The sequence below is a fragment of the Mirounga angustirostris genome, unplaced genomic scaffold, assembly GCF_029215605.1.
Source record: "Mirounga angustirostris isolate CCGP_5_RB_7025 unplaced genomic scaffold, mMirAng1.0.hap1 SCAF_3, whole genome shotgun sequence".
Lineage (NCBI taxonomy): Eukaryota > Metazoa > Chordata > Mammalia > Carnivora > Phocidae > Mirounga > Mirounga angustirostris.
The window spans coordinates 139,387,847-139,410,600 of record NW_026991711.1 but is presented as its reverse complement, the minus strand read 5'-3'; the positions used below and the strand labels follow the sequence as shown (position 1 = coordinate 139,410,600).

The 22,754-nt window shown below is 36.6% G+C and overlaps 1 protein-coding gene across 3 annotated transcripts in view; it reads left to right on the top strand.

Annotated features, from left to right (window-relative positions):
• Positions 1 to 2,273: 2,273 nt before the first annotated feature.
• LNPK (lunapark, ER junction formation factor) overlaps positions 2,274 to 22,754 on the top strand; it is a 78,741-nt gene continuing 58,260 nt past the window's right edge. The window contains exons 1-4 of one of the 3 annotated variants that reach the window (XM_045868481.3): positions 2,274 to 2,414; positions 8,272 to 8,360; positions 10,299 to 10,340; positions 11,590 to 11,777. In XM_045868481.3, coding sequence (XP_045724437.1) covers positions 8,334 to 8,360; positions 10,299 to 10,340; positions 11,590 to 11,777 — 257 coding nt within the window. In that variant the 5' untranslated portion in view covers positions 2,274 to 2,414; positions 8,272 to 8,333. Of the gene's footprint in view, positions 2,415 to 6,273; positions 6,608 to 8,271; positions 8,369 to 10,298; positions 10,341 to 11,589; positions 11,778 to 22,754 lie in introns of those variants that run through there. The other 2 variants (XM_045868482.2, XM_045868480.3) reach the window with 2 other exon arrangements.

The following is a 22,754-nucleotide window of genomic DNA, read 5'->3' as shown; positions in this document are numbered from 1 at the left end:
AGGCTTAACTGACTGAGCCCCCTAGGTGTCCCAACAATTTAGTCTTTAAAAACAAAAACACTTCCAAAGTAGGTTCTCAAGAATAAAAAGATAGGGAAGGATGAGGTTTGCTGGGAGTGGTGGAAAAAGAGAGCAGTGTGGCACCTGGGTGGCTCAGTTGATTGAGCATCTGACTCTTAATTTTGGCTCAGGTCATGATCTCAGGGTCGTGGGATGGAGCCCTGCATCAGGCTCAATGCTCAGTTCAGAGTCTGTTTGAGATTCTCTCTCTCACTCTGCCATTCCCCCCACTTGCTCTCTCTCTCTCAAATAAATAGATCATTATAAATTATTATTAATAAATAGATTTCATTTATTTGAGAGAGAGTGCATGAGCGGGGGTGAGGGGCAGAGGGAGTTGGACAAGCAGACTCTCCGCTAAGCAGGGAGCCTGATGTGGGGCTCCATCCCAGGACCCTGGGATCATGACCTGAGCCGAAGGCAGATGCTTAACAGACTGAGCCACCCAGGCACCTCTAAAATCTTTTTTTTTTTTAAAAAGAGAGCGAGCATCAGAGTTAGTAGAGTGCCAATTTGGTAGACAGGACAGGAGGCCTGGGCTAAGGGCAGGAGGCCTGGGCTAAGAGCAAGGGGACAGGACCCGTGGGCAGAAAGAGCTAGAGGGGGGTTGTGAGGGTTAGCTGATTATATACTTTCAAGTTGGGAGGGGGTTAGGGACAGCACAAACCTTCAACCCTCCCCTTGCCAGGCCCAGTCTCTCTTCTTCTGGAGCAATTACCTATGGAATTTTGTCTCAGGATTAGGTTTTTGGGATGTCTGGCCCCTGGCTAGTTCTTCTTTGTCTCCCCCCTCCTGTTTTTCCCCCCATTTACAACAGACCTTGATGGCTCAATTAAAACTAGAGAACAAATCATTAGCAAGTGGAAAACATTTCTTCCCTGTTCTCTTAGGAAAAGATATTCTGAGGTGAGGAGATATATTTGCATTAACTATGCAGGCCTTTTAAAAAATATACTTTGAAACAGCAAAAGATGAAAAATGAAATGGTTAAATTTCCATATCAAAATAGATGAAATGTTTCTTTTCCTATTTTCTTCTAGATTGGAAAAGTACCTGACCCAGAGTACACAAGAAGTAAAGTTTGGTCCTCTTCTGTTCATCCTTTCAAGCTTACAAAGCTGTAACTAGAGATTTTAACAATTATCTGGTAGCTTCCAGTATAATATATTATTCTTACCAACTAGATCCTATGTTCAGTTTCTTACTTTACCGTACCTGTTTGCTTTGTCAAAGTTTTATGTAGCACATTAAAACAATGACACTCTTTAAAACTTACGGAAACACTATTTTAAAATGTGAATGTAACTAAACAAAATAGAAAAACCCCATGAAAAATGTTTGCAAAAAGGGTTAAAACATGTCACAGAGGTAAAACATGACCAAAGCTTTTGCTTGCTTTTCAACACTTCTCCACTGTTTGTGTGGTTCAAGTATCTTTTGTTATTTAGACTTGTCATTTCCAATTGACTAGGAAATTGAACGCTCTGTAGCCAATGTTTCAAATCTGAGGTGAATGCAGCCTGGGTGGTTTACTCGTGGGCCCACGTATCGGGACCTGTGAAGGGAGTATTTTTGAGTTCAGAGTTTTAAGATAGAAAACTTGGCTTATGTTATCCACGGGTTTGAAATCAACATCTGGCATTTGAAGCTTACCACACACGAGTGAGGTAAGCGTCCTGTCATCAAATGACCCTTTTTGACGTCCACGAGTGATTAAAGCAAGCACTCCTGGAGCCTAGGCTTAATTTTCTCCACTGGCTTGTTTGGGAACTGGTCTCTTCTAAGCTCTGTAGTAGTATTAACTTGCTCGGCTGTCGGCTGAATGACAGCTGATCCTGGGACTCTTTAAGGCGGAGTCCTTGCCAAACGCACCCATCTCCACCCTCAACCCCACTCGTCTCTCTCTGCGGTCTAGGGCCACCAGGATCAATTTCGGGGTTTTCTTTCTCCAGTAAGAGTTGGCAGAAGAGGCTTGAAAACAAAAAGAGGAGGCAGAGGAAAAGAAGTAACAGTAGTGGTAAGACTCCTAATAAATGGCAGTACACCCCTGAGACGCGACGATGAGCACCCCACTTAGCCGCGGATGCCAGGTGGCCAGGCGTCCTCCAGCCAACCGCCCGACAGGCCCGCCCCAACTGCCAGCCCCGGTCACAGTCACGTGACTGCGGAGCGGCGCGCGCCGGCCGTGGCGCCGATTGGCTGGCGGCGGGAGCGCGGGGTTTGATGGGAAGGAGTTGGCCGGGCCCATCCCTCTGTCAGTGGCGGCTGCTGCTTGCTCCGGAGACCGCTTGCGCGGTGGCCGCCGAAGCTGGCAGAGGTGGACGCAAGCGCCGGGCTCTGCCCGCTTCTTGCAGGTAGAACACTCAAAATGAGGGCAGTTGCGGGGGGGGGGGGGGGCTCGGCAGAGGGGAAGCGCGCTGAGCTTTTCTCTGGGAATTACGCTCCTGGTTTCCCTGCTTGCCTCTCCCCGGCGCCCCCGCCCCACTCCGAGTGGCCTGAGAGCGCTAACCAACGTCGCCTCCGGCTCCCCTTGATTTCCCAGCAAAGTGCCAGGGGTAACTCTGGAGTAACAGAGAACCCTTTTGGCAACACCCCTCCCCACCGCCCCCAGTAAAGGAGAGGTGTTTTCCCAGCCTTGTTCTCGGAGAGTCCGGGGGGTGACTGGGTTGAGTTGAGCATCGGCTCTTTGGCCCACCTATGTCGAGACGAAGGGTCAGAAGGTTCAACGCTAAGCTGTCGCTTCGAGTGTTTTGTCCATCTCTTTTTGTCTGAGTTTGCGGAGGCGCCACGAATTGGACAGATCGGGAGAGACCGAAAACTGTCAGTGTCATGCTGCTCGGCCCAGGCATGTGGGCGTGGATTACGTGCTGCTCAGAGAAGCCTGTCTGCAACCGTTGTTCTTATTTGAGGGAAGGTGGGCGGTGCAAGGGGTGGAGGGAAGGGCGTGGTTGCGTAGGAGTCATAGGCAAGTCCTTAGGAGAAGAGCAAATCTAAACTACCTCAATAGTTTTAACTGATGGCTGGCTCGGTTGGTGGAGCGTGGGACTCTTGATCTGGGGGTTGTGAGTTCGGGCCGCATTGGGTGTAGAGATTACTTAAAAATAAAATCTTTTAAGAATAGTTTAATTCTTTAATATTGTGTGTGGGGATTGAGAGAGTTGGTATTAGTGAACTCAGTTTTGCTGATGGTGCCCTCATAGTAATAAAACCGGTGACTCACTGAGTTTTCCATGTTCTGCTTTTCCCAGTTGGCGTCTGGTTTATGTCAATTGTTTTCTCCTGTCTCTTTGGCCTGGGTGTCATCATTACCATAACTGACTCTGTTCAACAGCAGTGTGTGTGCATGTGAGTAAGCTTGGCTTCAGGCATGTGTTCAGACTGGCAGGGAATGGCAGGGAATGATAATCTCTTGTTCTCAGCAGCCCCCATAGTTCCATTTTAGGAGGAAGTTGATTTTGAACATGTTTTTAAAAATATGAGTGGTGCATTTAAAATTAGAATTCTAAGTTTCTCTGTCACCTATTAAGAACAACCCACCACTGTTAATAAATTTACAGTGTTTATATATTATTAACTTGACAGAGAATCTAAGAAGCTATATGGCTATCAACCAGGTATGATTTAATATAGAGATCTTTCTACTTAAATAGTCATTTCTTGGTAGTGTTTAGTTCAGAATGGACATCAATTTATCATGAAGACCAGAATTAATCAGCATATAATATAAGTGCTTTTAGAGGTGTACTTCTTTTCAGTAATTTTATTTTTGAGCAATAAATGTGGTGGTTTGGGATATTTCAGGATTTCCTCTTCAGTTAGGATGTTTGAAAGAGTTCTAGAACAAATCACTTTTAATCTTAAATTGAATAGTACAATAGAGAGGCCCTGTTGATGGTGACTGAATAGTTTGCACTTAGGTTTGGAACTTGATAAACATAAAAGGTAACTTTCTTGGCTGTTAAAGGCCTGCAAGATTATTTTAATGGAAGAGTCTGCAGAGTATTTTGTTTTATTTTTTAATACTAGAGCAAATGAGGGCAATACAATTTCAGTTAAAATACAAACTGTAATTTATTTTTCCAATTTTAAAATTATGAAAATAAGTACTTTATAAGAAGTTAGAAAGGTGTCTGTGTGAGGAGTATTGTCTGTACTACATGTGCTTCCTGATTGTAGTGATAATAATGGCTATAATTTATTCTGCACTCACTACTTGTTGGACACTGTGCCAAGTGATATATAATTTCATTTAATTCTTACAACAGTTCTGTGAAGTGTAGGTATTTTCACCACTACGTAGATGTGGAAACTGAGGTTAGAGAGTTTAATTTACCCAAGACCACATTGTTAGTATGCAGCTGAGCCATATTTTGATCCAGACCTTTTTTACTCCATTATTTTACTTTTCTTGAAGATTTATTTATTTTAGAGAGACAGCAGGGGGCGGGGTGAGGAGCAGAGGGAGAGAGAATCTTAAGCAGACTCGCGCTGAGCACTGAGCCCCGAGCCCCACACAGGGCTCAATCTCATGACCCTGAGATCACGACCCCAGCCAAACCAAGAGTCGGACGCTCAACCGACTGTGCCATCCAGGTGCCCCTCCATTATTTTAATACGAACTTGAAGTGAGCTGAAAATTTAAGAACGACATGGCCCAAGATTTCAAATTCTGACACCCAAACCTGAGTGAATATCAGTTAATAGGAAACATTGAAATAATATGGTGGGCATTGTTGTTTATTGAAAAACACATTAGATGCATCCAGCTCTTAAGGTCATGTCAGGTGCCATTGTGATCAGAGTGGAAAGAGACTACACAGTCATGGAAGAGTTCTTGGGGATAAGCCACTTGAGATTGAGCAATCTGTTCACTCAAGGACAAACATTGATTTATGCATCAGAAAGAAATGCTAGTTATTTGCTTCCCATATATTTTGCATGTGTTGGAAGAGATGGACTAAGAAACGGCAATGACCACAGCAGTAAAAACAGTTTGTATTGAGAAATTAGTTATGTGTCGGGCACTGCTATAAATACTTTCGAATGCATTATGTCACTTAAGCCTTTCGACACTTAAGAGGGTCCTTAACTATCCTTTTCCTGATGAAGATATTGAGTAACTGAGAGGTTAAGAAACTTATTTTCCCAAGGTTTCATAGTAAGTAATGGGCCACAGGAATTGGAGTTAAGATGTTTGTGTGGCAAGGAGGGAAAAAGTGTTTGAAAATAGAAGAGGTATGAAATTAAAGCTATATAGAAAGAGTTGATTTATTTAATTTTGTTATGCTTTCATATCTGTTGGAAGGTACTACCATTACATGAGTATTATAGCAAATTAGCTTCTTTAACAAATACTGGAATTCGGAATTTTAGGAAAATTGCTGGAACAATGAGGGTTAACTTGTTCTTTATGATCCTGAAAGCATGGATAGGCATTTAATGACTATTTACCCTAATGTTGTTTTAGAGGACAGATTTTAAAGCATAATACTCTGCTTCAGGGATCTTAAAGGCTAAGCCATAGTTTTTGATTCATTAGCATCAAAACAATTCTCCAAGCCAATAATTGATGTCAAGGTTGGTATTAATTGCAATATTATGCATACATTGCATATTACACTTAAAAAATGATGTGCAGTAAACAAGTAAAGGCAGTACTTGCAGACTTTCAGTACCAATTCTGCCTCTTGCTGGTGCTAGCTGCCAAAATGATTTGGCAAATCATTTAGCTACTCTTCCATGCAGATTTAAGCATTCAGATTTAATCAAATGAAGGAATTGGGCCACATGATACACTGTACCAACACTGTCTCTTGTGTTTATAACTTACTTTCCACTTCAGTAGCTCTGTTTACCAGCTATTCGAGAATGTCAGTGGTGCTTTCATATATTTAATATATAAATATTCCAATCTAATTTATATAAAGCAGATTTTATTTTTGATTTTGTGTTATTGGGAATAACTATTTGCTTCATAAAAAGTCACAACTAAAATGCTGTGTCTGGCTATGCTACTTAATATTTTTGGGAGCAAATTACTTCACTTCCCTAGCCTCAGTTTCCGACAGAATAAAATGGGATGATAGTAATATCTAAATAATAAAATTCATGTAAAGCATTTGTTTTAGGGCCAACTAGAGATAAAGTGTTTATCAAATATTTAACTGGTATCTTTATTGTTGTCATTACTTTTTTTTAAATGTTATTTTAAAAAATTATTTATTTATTTTTTTAGTGAACTCTACCCCCAACGTGGGGCTTGAACCCGTGACCCCAAGATCAAGAGTCCCATGCTCTATCGACTGAGCCAGCCAGGCACCCCTGTTATTACCTTTAAATATTAAGAATTCTGATTTCTGATGGCTACAAACTTAACTCGGAGGCATATAACTGTTACAAACCAAAATGTGTAGGTCAGTTGTGTACAAAACACTGTGCTAGATACCATACAATTAGTTTCCAAATAGTAGGGAATTACTATATACTTGGAAAGTACCAAGTTAAATGGTTTATATAAATCCCCGCCCACAACCAGTCACCTTTCTTGGTGAGTATTTTTAGCATCTTAAGGAGGTTTTAAGATCTATTTAATGTTTTAACTGAGAAATTTATACTTCTATTCATTAAAGTTCCTGGACTTCCTACAACTGCATTTTAGAAATTTGAATACTGAGTTAATATTGAAGGATTAATAGTACTTAGGTTGAAACTTAAATGTGACTTATAACATTCATTTATAAACACCAGAATTTTTTAGGACAGTTTATAGATATTTCTGGTCCTAGAAATCAGTTTGTAAGTGAAAGTATTTTATACTTAGAATCTTTGTTATTTCTCTAATCAAGAAAGTCCAAGATCGGTATGCCTTATGCTAATCCAATCTATAAATAGTGTTGCAGAGTGAATGTGTTTACTTGGTACTGGTGTCATTTTTTATTACATTAATGGTTTTAAAAAAATGTGAGAATTATGGCCTAACTTTTTTGTGTGTGGAATGAAGTAGTTTTATACACTGACAGTATGTAACTATACCTGATAAAAATATGTAAATTTGAAAGTATACCTATACTATTTCTTGTTAAAAGAATAAAAACTTACATAATTATGGACTGGTAAATTGATTTAGAATCTAAGATGGCTGATACATTTTCTTCCACATGGTAATATTGTAATACATTTGAGAGTCATAGAAAAACGACTAAAAGAAGATAGATACACAGCTAGCTGACATGAAGGTCTGCTGGCTTGAGGGACTTAGATACAGTTTCAAAGAGAAATGTTTATTTGGGTATTGGAACAGTAGTGAACAGAGCAGAAGTCTGAAGATAGGGTAGCTTTGTGTGTGTGTGTGTTTTTTTTTTTTTTTTTTAATTAGAGAGGCAGAGGGAGAGGAAGAGTGAGAATTCCAAGCAGGCTCCACAACCAGCGCAGAGCCCAACTCGGAGTTTCATCTCAAAACCCCGAGATCATGACCTGAGCCGAAATGAAGAGTGGGATGCTCAACCCACTGAGCCACCCAGGAGTCCCTGAAGATAGTAGCTTTGAATCCTGTTTCTTCTGAGCTATTGGGCAAATCACTGAATGTCTTTTCACTTAATTTTCTTATCTGTAAAATGGTAATAATGAAGGCTGTCCTGTGAAAAGTGCTGGTATATTAAGTCTAATTTACAGAAAAGGAAATTAAAGCTCAGAAGCATTAAATGATTTGCTCAAGCTTACTAATAGTCTTGTAACCGTTATTTTCTTATTCAAAATCCATTGGCTTTCTGTTATTACTTGTAAAATGATATTATTTTAAACATTGTAAAACACCCCTAATTCCAAAAAACTAGTTTAGTTGGGAGACAGCTGAATGATAGAAATGTATCTAAGCATGTAGAATGAAAGTAGTATAGTAAAACTTTTCTTACAACACTAGGGGACCCACTTTAAAGAACAGCAAGTTGCAAAGTGGTATGAATATACGCTGCTAAAATGCTTTTCCATTTAAAAGCCTTTTCAGCTTTATTTTCACTTATAAATATGTCCTGGTGTGGAAAAAGGGATTTCTTGAAGGGTAGATTCTATCCCAAGACTATCTGAACTAAACTTCCACATAAGTGGAGTTCAAAGAAATTAATATTTTATAGTATTTTTGGGCAGTATTGCAACATCTAAATTTTATAGTGGGTATAGTGTGTGTTTAACTTTAAATACTTGCTTTATTTCTAGCTGTGAATTCCTTTGGACAATTGATGATATTTATCATTGTGCCCAGTTTCTACACATAAAAGATGGGTGGATTATTTTCTCGATGGAGGGTAAGTTAGTTTTCTTTACAGCCAGTTCTTAGTCTAATATAAAGTGTCATATAAACCTAATTGTAAAAGTCTTCTTTGTGGTATAGACTTGAGTAGAGCTTGATATTATACCTAATTCTCTTTAATTTTTTTCCTTCTCTTATGAATTAGTTGTATATTTGGACTTTAATAGTTGTACTTGCTATATAGGTATCTTAATGACTCTGTTTAACATAATTATTTTACTTTGACTTCTGAATTATTTTTATTTATGCATTCATGTGCAAATGGTTATCTTTCCTTGTTTTCTTCTTCTATCTCCTACATTTCAATCTTGTTGAACTATTTGAAATTATAGTTGTATGCTACATAATATGTTTTTATGGGCTATATCTTTTTGTTTATTATGTATTTGCTGAAGTCATACTAAATACACTTTTAGGAATTAGAGGTTAAACAAAATTTGAAATGCAGTTTGATTTTATTGGTTAAGGCTTTAGAGGAAGTATCTCCAATTTAGTGCTATAAAATCAAAAATATATTAATGTTCTTTTCTAATATGAGAGAACAAACTCAGACAAACTACTTTGCTTATTTTTAACTCCTTTTTACCATAATGAGTCTAGCAATACTCGGTAGACTAGTTGCACTGTTACTGGAAATGCTTTGTTTTGGGTTGGTATTCTATTGACTCTCTGCTCCCTTTAAAACTTTATTACAGTTCTGCTTGAGGATCAAATTTATCTACTTTTCCTTTGTCTTTGTTAGGTTGAACCATATGAAATTGCCAATATTCAACCATTTTGACTTACATAAAAAGCAATTTCATATGGTTCAACCTAATGTTAACAACTCTTGTGGGAACTACAATGAATTGATATCCATTGCCCTCCTATATTATTGAGTATATAATTGGTAAGTGGTTTCTCAAGTGTTGTATGAGACATTTTGGCTGGTTTTTATTCTGGGTGTCTAAAAAATACATATTTTTTAAAGATTTTATTTATTTGAGAGAGAGAATGAGAGAGAGCACGTGAGAGGAGGGAGAGGGAGAAGCAGACTCCCTGCCGAGCAGGGAGCCTGATGCGGGACTCGATCCAGGGACTCCAGGGTCATGACCTGAGCCGAAGGCAGTCGCTCAACCAACTGAGCCACCCAGGTGCCCTAAAAAATATTTTTAACAAACTCTGCTATAATGAAGTATTCTTAGATGTCTTTTTAAAATCTGATCTTCAGGGCGCCTGGGTGGCTCAGTTGGTTAAGCAACTGCCTTCGGCTCAGGTCATGATCCTGGAGTCCCTGGATGGAGTCCCTGGATCGAGTCCCGCATCGGGCTCCTGCTCGGCAGGGAGTCTGCTTCGTCCTCTGATGCTATCCCCTCTCAGGTGTTCTCTTTCTCTCATTCTCTCTCTCTCAAATAAATAAATAAAATCTTTAAAAATAAAATAAAATAAAATCTGATCTTCAGAAAAATAGGAATTCAAAATGAAGGTAGCCTATTGATTTTGACTTTCAGAGTCCTCAGTGAACTTTTAGCAATAGTAAATCAGACCATCTTTAGTCTTGAGCTTTTAAATATATGATTTCTTTTGAATAATAATATCTAAGAAAATTTTTCTTGGAGGAAAACTTCTTTCTCTATAAAAGCATGTTCTATTGGGATTAGGAACGGTAGAAATTAAAAAGAAGAATGGTAGAAATTGAGCTGTTGGAGTTGAAAGTACTTCTAGGACTAAAAAGTCAAGTAGGAAAATGCTTATTTTTGTAACCTTATGTAGTTCTGTTTATAATTATAATTTTATTTAAATCTAAATATCATTAATAAATAGGAATACATATTGCTTGACACCATTTGAAAAAACTTATTTTTGAATTAAAATGTTCTATGGTTTTATAAGTCAAAGTGTTTCTAAGTTAGGAGTAACAAGTTTTAATGTCTCATATCTGTTTCTATAACAGACAAAACCTTCAACTGTAGAAGTTCTGGAAAATATAGATAAGGTATGTTTTTTGGCTCTGGGGTGTTTTAATTCATCTTAGGTATTGCATAAGTATTATTTCAGTATATGTATATTGTTTTGGAGACTGGACCTGGTTTGGGAATTTACAGATGATATAAAGTAAGCCTGAGAACTTTGATGTTATTTTATCTCAAAAAAAATCAGAAGTCTCTCAGTGACTTAAGAAGTCTGTGTCACTAGAACCTGTTAGGTTGAAATTAGATGTATATAGCATGGTGTAAAGCAATGTTACCAGATAGGGTAAAGTAGATTATAAGATAGTCTGCAACAGTTTTTATCAATCCGAAAAGTTCATAAACTTCATTATCAAAAACGGTTATTGCTTAGGAATATTGAGAGTGATGAATAGATGGAAAGAATCTAGTATGGGTCACTGTTTCAATTTTTATTAATTCTTTCTTTTTGTAGCCAGATTTTTAAAATTAATTAATTAATTTTTAGCCAAAAATTTTTAGACCTTATACAGAGAGAATTATTATTTATTTAATTTAATAAATATTTATTGATGTCAATTTCATGCTTGATCTTTGCTAATTTGGTATGTCAAAAATAGTATCTTAATTTTTTATTTATTTTTAAAGATTTTATTTACTTGTCAGAGAGAGAGAGAGAAAGTGAGAGAGCGAGCACAAGCAGGGGGAATGGCAGGCAGAGGGAGAAGCAGGCTCCCTGCTGAGCAAGGAGCCTGACATGGGGTTCTATCCCAGGACCCTGGGATCATGACCTGAGACGAAGGCAGATGCTTAACCTACTGAGCCACCCAGGCATCCCTTAATTTTTCATTTAAAAGGGTGACTTGTCAGGGGTGCCTTAGTGGCTCAGTCGTTAAGTATCTGCCTTCGGCTCAGGTCATGATCCTGGGATCCTGGGATTGAGCCCCACATCGGGCTCCCTGCTAAGCAGGAAGCCTGCTTCTCTCTCTCCCACTCCCCCTGCTTGTGTTCCTTCTCTCGCTGTGTCTCCCTCTGTCAAATAAATAAATAAAATCTTTAAAAAAAAAAAAAGTGACTTGTCAGGATAGGCATTTTCATATGTTTTTAACTTCATTTCTAATTTTCTTTTTCATATTATGTTCTTTTTAAAAAATATTAAGGTATTATATTTCAGACTTAAGAGTTCTTCCTATATAATCTATAATCTATCATCTAAAAATTTTTTTGTTAATATTTTGATTTCTTTATGAAATTTGAGATTCAATTCAATAATATAGAACAATTTTCTCTTAACAGGAAATTCAAGCATTGGAAGAATTTAGGGAAAAAAATCAGAGATTACAAAAATTATGGGTTGGAAGATTAATTCTCTACTCTTCGATTCTCTATCTGTTTACATGTTTAATTGTATACTTGTGGTATCTTCCTGATGAATTCACAGCAAGACTTGCCATGACACTTCCATTTTTTGCTTTTCCATTGATGTAAGTAAATTGTTCTTTTAGTTGACCTTTCTTCTTTTTGACCAGTTAAAATATATTCAGTCTCTTTTTATTGTGAAATAGCAATGTTTCAGATTGAGTAAATTTGCTTTTTTTTTTCTTTTGCAAAGTATTTAAAAAAGTAAGCCAACTGTATTAAGCTTTAATTTATAATTCAACATACCTGAGGAATATGACTCAGTGACATCAGTAATAATGGCTCTATATGAGAATCTTTTGTAATTCTCTAATAGATGGTCATGCCCCCCTAGGGATATAGGGCAAGGAGTGGGCATTTCAGATTGTGGGTAGTTGTAAGTGAGGGAGGGGTTGTAAAACAAATAAAAAGTAACTGCCCCAATGATTCTGAATATATTCCATTCATCCCATCTCTTTTCCCGTCACTGCTATAAAGCAATTGACTCTTACTATAGAAATATTTTATAATATAGCACTTTACTGAAGGTGTGCCATAATTGAGAATTTTGAGAGACAATTGAATAAAAATTGGTTCATTCACTCTACAAATATTTGTAGGTACCAGTTTTGTAGATGTTGGAATATAATGGTATACGGTATACAAAAATACAAAATCTCTGAATGTAGATCTTAGACTACATACATTAAATTAAGTAATAAGTATGATGAATATCATGAAAGAGAAGTGTCAAATGCTATGGGAACATTTACCAGAGGCTCTAACACTATCTGTGGTGGAGGTGGGGTCAGGGATGAGTCTTTGTATTCATTTTCTATTGTTGCCACAAATTTAGCAGTTTAGAGCAACACCCGTCTGTTGTATCACAGTTTGTGTAAATCAGAAGTCCAGGTGGCTTGACTTGGGGTCTCTGCTTAAAGTCTTGCAGGCCTAAATCAAGGTAATCAATCAGTTGGACAGGGATCTTATCTGCAGTCTCTGCAGGGGGCGGGGGGAGAATCTTCCAGGTTTAGTCAGGTTGTTTGCTGACTAGTGCCGCATCTCTCTCACTTCCAGTTCTGCCCTCAGCCCAGGGAAAGCTCTGTGTTTCAGGGTTTAACTGATTATATTAGACCCACCAGGATAATCCAGGATAATCTCCCTTGCTTAGAATCAGCTGAGTAATACTTAATTATATTTGCGAAGTCCCTTCAATTATATTTGCGAAGTCCCTTCACAGCAATACCTGGATTACTGTTTGATTGTATAACGGAGGATGGAAATCTTGGGGAGGAAGAGAGATAGCTTTAGAATTCTGCCTACCACCGCCACCCTGAGGAAGTGACCTTTGAGTTTGAGACTCAGAGGATGATTATTATGTGTTGCAAGGGTGGTGTGACATGGTGGATAATCTTTTAGGCAGAAGAAATGGCATATATGAAGGCCCTGAGGGAAATAGAGAATGGTAGATTTAAAGAATTGAAAGAAGGCCAGGGGCGCCTGGGTGGCTCAGTTGGTTGAGTGACTGCCTTCAGCTCAGGTCATGATCCTGGAGTCCCTGGATCGAGTCCCGCATTGGGCTACCTGCTCGGCAGGGAGCCCGCTTCTCCCTCTGACCCTCCCCCCTCTCATGTGCTCTCTCTCTCTCTCTCTCTCTCATTCTCTCTGTCTCAAATAAATAAATAAAAAAAAAAAAAAAAAAGAAAGAAAGAAGGCCAAAGTCTGGTTTATAGGGAAAGTCTGAATAGTTAGGCAAGGGGTATTTCTTGTGGGCCTTATAATCCATAGTAAGGATTTTAGGACTTAATCTAAGAGTAATGGGAAGCCATTGAAGATTTTTAAGAAGGAATATGATGTGATCATATTGTTATTTTGAAAATACTATTGAGGCTACACTATGGAGAATAAGTTAGAGGGGAATAAGAATGAATCTAAAGCAGCAAGTTAGGTTATGGTTGTCTAGGGGAAAAATGATTGACAGTGATTTGCAACTAAGTGGAGGCAGCAGAGTGGAAGAGAAGCAGATGGGCTGAATGAGACTTGAATGAGTATTGAAGAGTATTGAATGAGACTTGAATGAGTATTGAAGAGGTAGAATTGAGGTAGTATGGAGAGGCTCTTGGTGATTGGGTGGGTGTGAGGTGACAGGGAATAATTGCCTCAAGGATAAAATTTAAGTGTATGGCTTGGGAAATTTGTTTGATGGTAGTGTCATTCATCTAAATAGGAAATACCATCTAAACAGGGAATCCCATGAGGAAGAGCAGGTTTGCTCACTGAGACTAAACTACCTGTGTTCTATTTGGAGAGAGCTGCCAAGTGGGATGGTTAAGTATGAGTATGAAGCTCAGGAGATAAATTTGAGTGGGAGATATTAATTTAGAATTTGGCATCTTATAAATGTTAAACAGAGTCATCATCTGTTCATTCAGTAAATACTGGGCACCTGCAGTGTGTTAGGTATTGGGCTAGACCCTAGTGATTGAGAAAGTAGTGACAAGATCTGTGCCTTCCTGGAGCTTACGTTCTATTGGGATTAGACAGGTAAAAAGTGAGAGACGAGTAAACAAAGAAGTGCAGTGGAGAAAATAAACAGGGTGATAGAGAGGAACAGTCCTCTTTTGAGAAGGTGGTATTTGAATTGAGAACTAATGTACGAGAAAGAACCAGCTTGGGAAGAGTTGGAATTTGTGGAAGATAATTTATATAGATACAGTGTATGATAGCATATGTATCCATAGAAAGATGTAGGAAAGGATTATCCTCAAAATATTAATGGAAATTCTCCTTGGGCGGCGGAATTTTTAGTAGTTGTTTCTTTCCATATGTTTTTTGGTATTGCTTGAATTTTTTACATCAGTGTATTCTTCAGATCCTAAAAACAAAAACAAAAATCCAAGAGTTGAGGGAAGGTCTTTACAGGAAGAGAGAACAGAAAATACAAAGGCTGTGAGGTAGGAGAGAGCATGACTTATTTTAGGGTCAAGATCAGTATAAGGAATGTGTGATGGAGAGAAAAAGTGATAGGGCGTGTGCTTGCAGAATCAGATAGTATCTGGATCATGGGAGGGTCATGGCCTAGGAGTTTATATTTCATTTTGGGTGAAATGGGAAGCTTGTAAAGGTTTTAATGGAAGAATGGCATGATGAGACTTAAGTCAAGAGGATCATGTGTACGGCCTGTGGAGATTGAGGAGGACAAGGGTAGAAACAGGGAGATCAGCTAGGATGCTGTTATAGGGGTTTTAAGGTAAAGATGGATTTGACATCTCAGTGGCAGTGGAGATGAATAGATGACTTGGCAGTATTTCAGAACTACAACTGAGACAACTTGGCAGGAGGAAGTGGAAGGTAAGGGAAAAGAAGGAATTGGGTGATATTTAGGTTTTTTAGTTTGACATTTGGCAGGTGTAGGATCTCTTTCTTTGGGACTGATGTAGTAAAAAATTGTGTTTGTTTAGTCTTTAGTGCAGGGCATATTTTCAAATTGGAACTCCTGGAGATCACAAAATTATAGCTTTGTATATAGATAAAAGAGCCAAAAATTGAGTGCATGCATATTACCAAATAAAACCGCTGCCATTTTCTTTATTTTTTTTCTCTTTTGGAATTTTTTAGAATGCTTCTTATCCCAGGTGTGGCAGTAGATTTTATAATGCTGAGACCCTTTCCCTTGTTCATTTCTAGTTTTTTATAAGAAGAGGGGAGAAAAAAAATTTAGAAAGGGAATAAATGTGTTGGAAGCATCTTTAAAAAACTTAGAAAAAACTCATTTGACCTCCATTTCCATATCAAAATTGATTTTTTGATTATGAAAAATTTTTATCTAGTTGCAAAAGAATGTCTGACAGGGAACTTTACTGTGCTAATTGTAATGGCTCTTCACAAACTGATTTACTGGGTCTGCTATTATGCTGCAGAAGACTTTTTTTGGGCAATAAATGATATTACTAATTGTTCTTAAAAGTAGAAAAATGTAATTTCTTTAAAAATATCTGTTATTTCTTCAGTTTGATCTTTCTACTGTTTTGAGTATGAGGCTCTATTATCCTTACTGTGTCCTTCTGCCTGTTCTGCATCACCTGCATCTAGTATTTCTTGGTTTGTTAAGCTTCAGAGCCATTTCTCACTTTGTCTCATTCACATTTGTGACCTGGTTCTGAGCTGCCGCAGCTTCTATTTCACTGAGCTCTTCACTTTTGGAAGCATAGGCCAGTTATCAAACAAAGAATAGAATTGTCCTCCTGGTTGATGACAATCAAAAATAAAATACAACAACGTGAAAGTAGATGTTGTGGTATGTAGAAAGAAGACTTACCACAGGACATTTTCTTTTGTGTGAGCTATTGCCTTAGCTTATTCCTGGACTTTTTTCCTTTGGAAACAGAAATTTTGAGGTGTAGACCAGGGTTTACTTAAAGAAATGGAAGCAGAAAGAGCAATAAAATGTAGTGTTTTACTTATCACTGTCTATACTGATTATATAGCTTAGAAATCTACCTGATAACTGCAAAAGTGACTGTTATTTCTGCATTCCAGGTTTCCCAAATGCTTTTACTGGACAGAGAAGTCATGGATTCAGGACTGAGCATATATTACATAATCATAACTATCTTAAAATTATCTTTTGTGATAGAATATCAATATTCTATATAAGATGCTGTGATTTTTATTATATCTTCTTTCCTTCATATGGAGGAACTTGGTATGATTCCACCCTATTATTTTTTTGCCTTTCAGATTCAATAATTTATATCTGATCTTTTCAACTATTACTGAAACAAATTATAACCTAAATGCTGAACTTATTTCATAGGAGTCATTAAGGCTATGGTCCATGGTGAGGGAAGGTTTGGATTACAGTTTAAATTTTATATTTCTTGATTATGCTGCCAAGTATGCATTACTGTGGGAATTGGTTCGTTTTCTAAGAGTGAACAACCATTAAGCTTTGTCTCTACCCTTAACTAACTCTATAAGCAATCCTAGACTTTTACTCCTGGATACTTTATTCTTTCAGATTATAACTTCCTAGAAATTTCATTCTCTATAAGATCATTACAGAGGCTTATTGGCATAAAACATTGACCTTCCCAGAGGATTTAACAATATTTTCCTTCTGTTTTTTTTTGTTTTTTGTTTTTTTAATTCCTCTTAAAATGCGGTTAGGGAGGGGAAAAGTTAAGCAAAGAAACTGAGGAAGGTTGTCTTATCCCTGTTTTTTTTATGTTGTTTTTTGTTTGTTTTGTTTGTTTTTTCCCCCACTTAAATTGAAAGCCATTTGAGGATAGGGCTTTGCTCTTACACAGCTTTTAATGCCTCCTTCCTGCTCCCCCTCAAACTAACTGGTAAAAATATTTCCTCAATCCATCTAGAAGAGTTGACAAGCATAATTTGTAGCCTTTTGAGGAAAGTTAAACATTTCTTCCATGGCACTCTAATAAGAATACAAAGTACCTTTCATCAGCTGTAGTTGGCTCTTAAAGGAGAAGGTATCTGTGAACATCTCTTGGTATGTACTCAAAGAGAGTATTTACTAAGAGGTTTTGGTAGGTAAGAAATCATTTTGCAAGCATCTGTTTTGCAATGTTGATAGATACTTGAATATTGATGGTTGATAGATATTTGAATATTGATAGTTATTCACTTGATAGAATTCTGTACTTAAAGAATAATGTACTGAGACATAATTAAGAGACAGATCCTATTCTTGGATGGGAAGATTTAGTATTGTTATGAGATCAGTTCTCCCTAAATTGATCTAAAAATGTGTGGTCACAATAAAAATATCAACAGTACTTCAAAAATCTTGGCACACTTATTCCATACCTTTAAAAAAAGGATTTACTTATTTATTTGAGAGAGAAGGGGGAGGGGCAGAGGGAGAGAGAGAGAATCTCAAGCAGAATCCCCGCTGAGCATGGAGCCCAACAAGGGGCTCGATCTCAGGACCCTGAGGTCCTGACCTGAGCTGAAATCAAGAGGGACACTCAACTGAGTAAGCCACCCAGGTGCCCCTCCATACTTTTTAATGGAAAAATAAATACATAAGAATAGTCCTGAAAATTCTAAAAAAGGAGAGGAATGAGAAGCAGAGGTCTGCCAGGCATCATATACATTATAAAACTTCATTAATTAAGTTTGCTATAGTGATTGCTTCTCGGCCTTTTGGCTAAGATCAAGTGTAAAAGTTTGCTATAGTGTATATAAATAGTGTATAAAATAATTAAAAGTTTGGCACAGTGTATGAATTAATTAAGTTTGCCACAGACCAAAGAAAGAGACACAAGAATCCAGAAATAAATCCCAAAAGAATTTTTGCATATGATATAGTATGATCTTTATGGTTTTTATATATGATAAAATGACATTTCAAATCATTGGGGGAAAATGGTGTTGAGTTATATATATATATATAAAAAAATTAAAGTCAGTTCAATTAAAGAAAAAAAGCTTGATTCCTGCCTTATTCCTTATACCAAAATAAATCACTGTTATTAGTTTGTCAGAACGTGAAGGTAATTCTTGCTAAAGCTTTTGATAGTTAAATAAACTGACAGAATAGTCAGCATAGTTATATATTGACACCTGTATATCTTTTCATTTTTAGCTTTATATATTGCTAAATCTCATCTAAAAACAATAAATTGGATGGGGTTTATGTGGTTGTTGGAAAGACAGCACCTAAATTTGGCAGAAAGTGCTTCATAAATGAAAGTTGGTGAAAAACCTTCATGTTTTGGTTGGAGGTTTATGGAATGTTACTTTTAGTAAAAGTGAGGAAGGTTTGATTATATTGATTGAGTTTTAGGTATTCTGCTATATTTTAACATTTAGCATTTTTAATTTTAGTACAGTTAAGCACTAAATATTAAGGATTTAAAATATTTACCATAATTAAAGTGTTATTCTGTTATATTGAGGTTCCAAGTATTCCCTGTTAGTATACCTTTATAATTTTATAGTGCAAGTCACTAGATTATATATAACAGAAATTCATACTGTACTAATTTTTCAAATAGTATCAGTTTCATTCAGAAAAGAACAACTGGGATGATTTGATGAAATAAGGGAGCGTTTTTAGTATATTTTAGAATTGATTGTATATTTGAACTTACTAATTTTCCATACTAATTCTGTGTTCAGCTACAAGAATCATCTTGTTTTTTTTTGTTTTGTATTTTTTTTCATGATTTTATTTATTTATTTGACAGAGAGAGAGAACACAAGCAGGGTGAGCTGCACAGGGAGAGGGAGAAGCAGGCTCTCCACTGAGCAGGGAGCCCAACGTGGGGCTGGATCCCAGGACCCTGGGATCATGACCTGAGCCGAAGGCAGACACCCACCCAACTGAGTCACCCAGGTGCCCCCATCTTGTTTCTAATAAGTTTTTCAGTTGATTTTTTTTGAGTTTACAAGTATTGGGGCACCTGGGTGGCTCAGTTGGTTAAGTGTCTGCCTTCGGCTCAGGTTATGATCTCGGGGTCCTTGGGATCAAGTCTCGTGTTGGCTCCCTCCTCAGCAGGGAGTCTGCTTCTCCCTCTCCCTCTGCTCCTCTTTCACTATTGCTCTCTCAAATAAATAAATAAAAAATCTAAAAAAAAAAAAAAGTTTATGAGTATTCAGACATTTGTGAACAGCAATAATTTTACCACCTTTCATATTTTTTGTCTGATTTTTTTTCTTTTGGCTAATTATGTTGGCTAATACCTTCAGGACAATGTTAAGTAATAGAGAAAATAGTGAATATTCTGGACTTGTTCCTTGGGAATGCTTCTAATGTTTCCCCATTGGACATTATTTTGACTTTCGGATTGAAACATTTTATCATGTTAAGGAATTTTCTATCCACATTTAGTTTTCTTTTAAATCAAGAAAGATTGTTGAATTTTGTTAAATGCTATTTCATTATCTATGGAGATAGCCATTTGATTTTTTCATCTTATGATATGATAGATTATATTAAATATTGAATTCAAAGATTGAAATCCTGAATTCCAGGAAAATTTCTACTTTCATAATTGTAATCATTTTTTATAAACATTAAAAGTTTTTATTTTTTAATGCTCTAGGATAGTTTAAATAGAACTGGCATCTGTGCTTTATAAGTCTGGTAGTATTCTGAGTTTGGGGCTTTTTATGGAGGGTAGCTCTTAACTTTTTAAATTCAGTAGTAGTTAATCTTTTTGGTTCTCTGCCTCTTCCAAGGTTAGTTTTGTTAATTATATATATGTAATTACTCATTCTACAGTTTTAAAGATTTATTTATTTTTTGCAAGAGAGAGAGAGAGAGCAGGAGGGACAGAGGGAGAATCTGAAGCAGACTCCACAGTGAGCCTGAAGCCTGATGTGGGGCTCATCCCACAATCCTGAGATCATGAGTCTAAGATCACGACTGGAGCAGAAACCGAGAGTTGGATGGTCAACTGACTGCACTATCCAGGCTCCCACTCATTCTACAGTTTTAAAATATATTTCTGTAGAGTGTTTTAATAGTAGTAGTCATCACTGTCTCTTACTGATTTAAAAAGTTTTTTGTATGGGGCACCTGGGTGGCTCAGTTGGTTAGGCTTCGGATTCTTGATCTCAGCTCAGGTCTTGATCTCAGGGTCATGGGTTCAAGCCCCGCATTGGTCTCTGTGCTGGGTGCTGGGTGTGGAGCCTACTTAAAAAAAAAAAAAAGTTAAAAAATTTTTTTGTATCTATGATTATTGCTTCCTTATTGTTTCTTATTTTGTATTGTTTCTTATATTGTTTCTTATTTCTTATTTTGTATATTTGTACATTTTCTCTTTTGTGATTGTTTTTATTAGTTGTTTATGTATCTTTTTTCTCTCAAAGAACCAGCTTTTAAAAAATTACTTTTTATTCTTTTTTTCCTCTTAGGCTTATTTTATTCCTGTAACTTAAATTGGATACTTAATACATTATTTTCATTCTTTCTTATTTATTAATACAATAAATACACTGTATTTGAGGTCATGATATTTTTTGACCACTGCTTAATTTTATTCCTCGTGTTTTGATATGTAGTGATTTGCTTTGGTTATTTTCTAGATATCATGAATTTTTTTTTAAATTTGGTGTTGTAATTTAAGCAGTTTTCCCAGGTGACAAATGTGTGTTTGTATGTTTGGTCTCTGGTTTAGTTACTGTTTCTAGTTTTACTGTATTGCTTTCAAAGCATATTGTTTAATATTTCTACTTCTTTGAATTTATTGAGTTTTTTTTTGGTTGTATGCTATTTGGTCAATGGTTGCCTTTCACAAACACTTGAAGATGTATTTTTTTTTTTCAGGTGCATAGAGTTTAATAATATCAATGAAAACTACCTTCTTATGTTGTATAGTTCTTCTGTATTCTAGTAATATATTTCAACTTCTCGCTGTTTAGTTTTGCTTTATGAATGTTCCTTTAAAAGAAACCTTTTTATTTTGAAATAATTACAGATTCACATGAAGTTGCAAAAAAACACAAAAAAATGTACAAGCAGGTCCCATGCATCCTTCACCCAGCCTTCCCCAGTGGTAACATCTTGCATGAGTATAGTAAAATATCACAACCAGGAAACTGATGTTGGTTCAACTCATAGAGTCTATCAGATTTTACCAGTTTTACATGCACTTTTGTGTGTGTGTTTTATATTTCTATGTAATTTTATCACATCTGTAGCTTCATGTCACTACCCCACAGTTCAGTTTCAGAACTGTTCTAAAACCACAGGACTTGGATTGCTTGGCAGGCTCAGTTGGTGGAGCATGTGGCTCTTGATCCTCAGGGTCATGAGTTCAAGCCACACTTGGGTGTTGAGATTAAATAAATAAATAAATAAATAAATAAATAAATACCACAGGGCTCCTTTTTGCCGTCCCTTTGTAGTTATACCAACCCTCCTCACCTGCCCCATTCTTAACCCTTCCACCCACTAATCTGTTTTATATCTCTGTAATTTTGTTATTTCAAGAATTATAAAACGAAGTCACCTAGCTTATAATCTTTTGAAACTGGCTTTTTTCATTTGGCATATTCTTGAGATCCATTCAAGATGTTAAGTGTATTAATAGTTTCTTTTTATTGTTGAGTAGTATTCCATGGTAATGATGTACCACAGTTTGTTTAACTATACACTTGTTGAAGGACATTTGGATAGTTGCCAGTTTTTGGCTATTACGAATAAGGCTTCTGTGAACATTTTTATATAGGCATTGTCTGAACATAAGTTTTCATTTCTCTGGGGCATATGGTAGGTACATGTTTAGTTTTTAAAGAAACTGCTAAACTTTTTTTTAGAGTAGATGTACCATTTTACATTTCCACTGGTTGCATATAAATGATCTCTTTTCTCTACATCCTTGTCAGCATTTGGTATTTCACTATTTCCTATTTTGATCATTTTGATATGTGTGTAGTGATATTTCATTGTGGTTTTAATTTACATTTCCCTAAGGGCTAATGATGTTGAAACTCTTTTCATGTATTTATTTGCTATTTATATCTCCTCTTCTGTTCATGTCTGTTCATGTCTTCTAATTTTCGAATTGGGTAATGGTTTTTTTGCTGTTGAGTTTTGAGAGTTCTTTATATATTGTAGATACAAGTTATTTGTTGGGTATATGGTTTGCAAATATTTTTTTACCAGTCTATAGTTTGTCTTTTTATTCTCTTAATAGGACTTTTGCAGAGCAAAATTTATTAAATTTTTCCTTTTATGGATGTGCTTTTGTTGTCAAGAACTCTTCCCTAACTATAGGTTCTGAAGATTTTCTTCGTTTTTTTTCTATGCATTTTTTTCTTCTAACATTTTACACTTAAATTCATAAGCCATTTTGAGTTAATTTTTATATAAGGTGTGAGGTTCATGTTGAGATTCTTTTATTTTTTTCTTTCTTTCATTTTGCCCATGGGTGCTGAGTTGCCCAGCACCATTTGTTGGAAAGGAACTGCATCATTTTTTAACACTATGAAATCACTTTCTTTTTCTAGTTTAAAGCTTTCTTGGCGGGGGTGGCAGGGAGGTTCTTGAATTCAGCTTTGTGGGGTATTAAGATACAACCCTTGTTTTG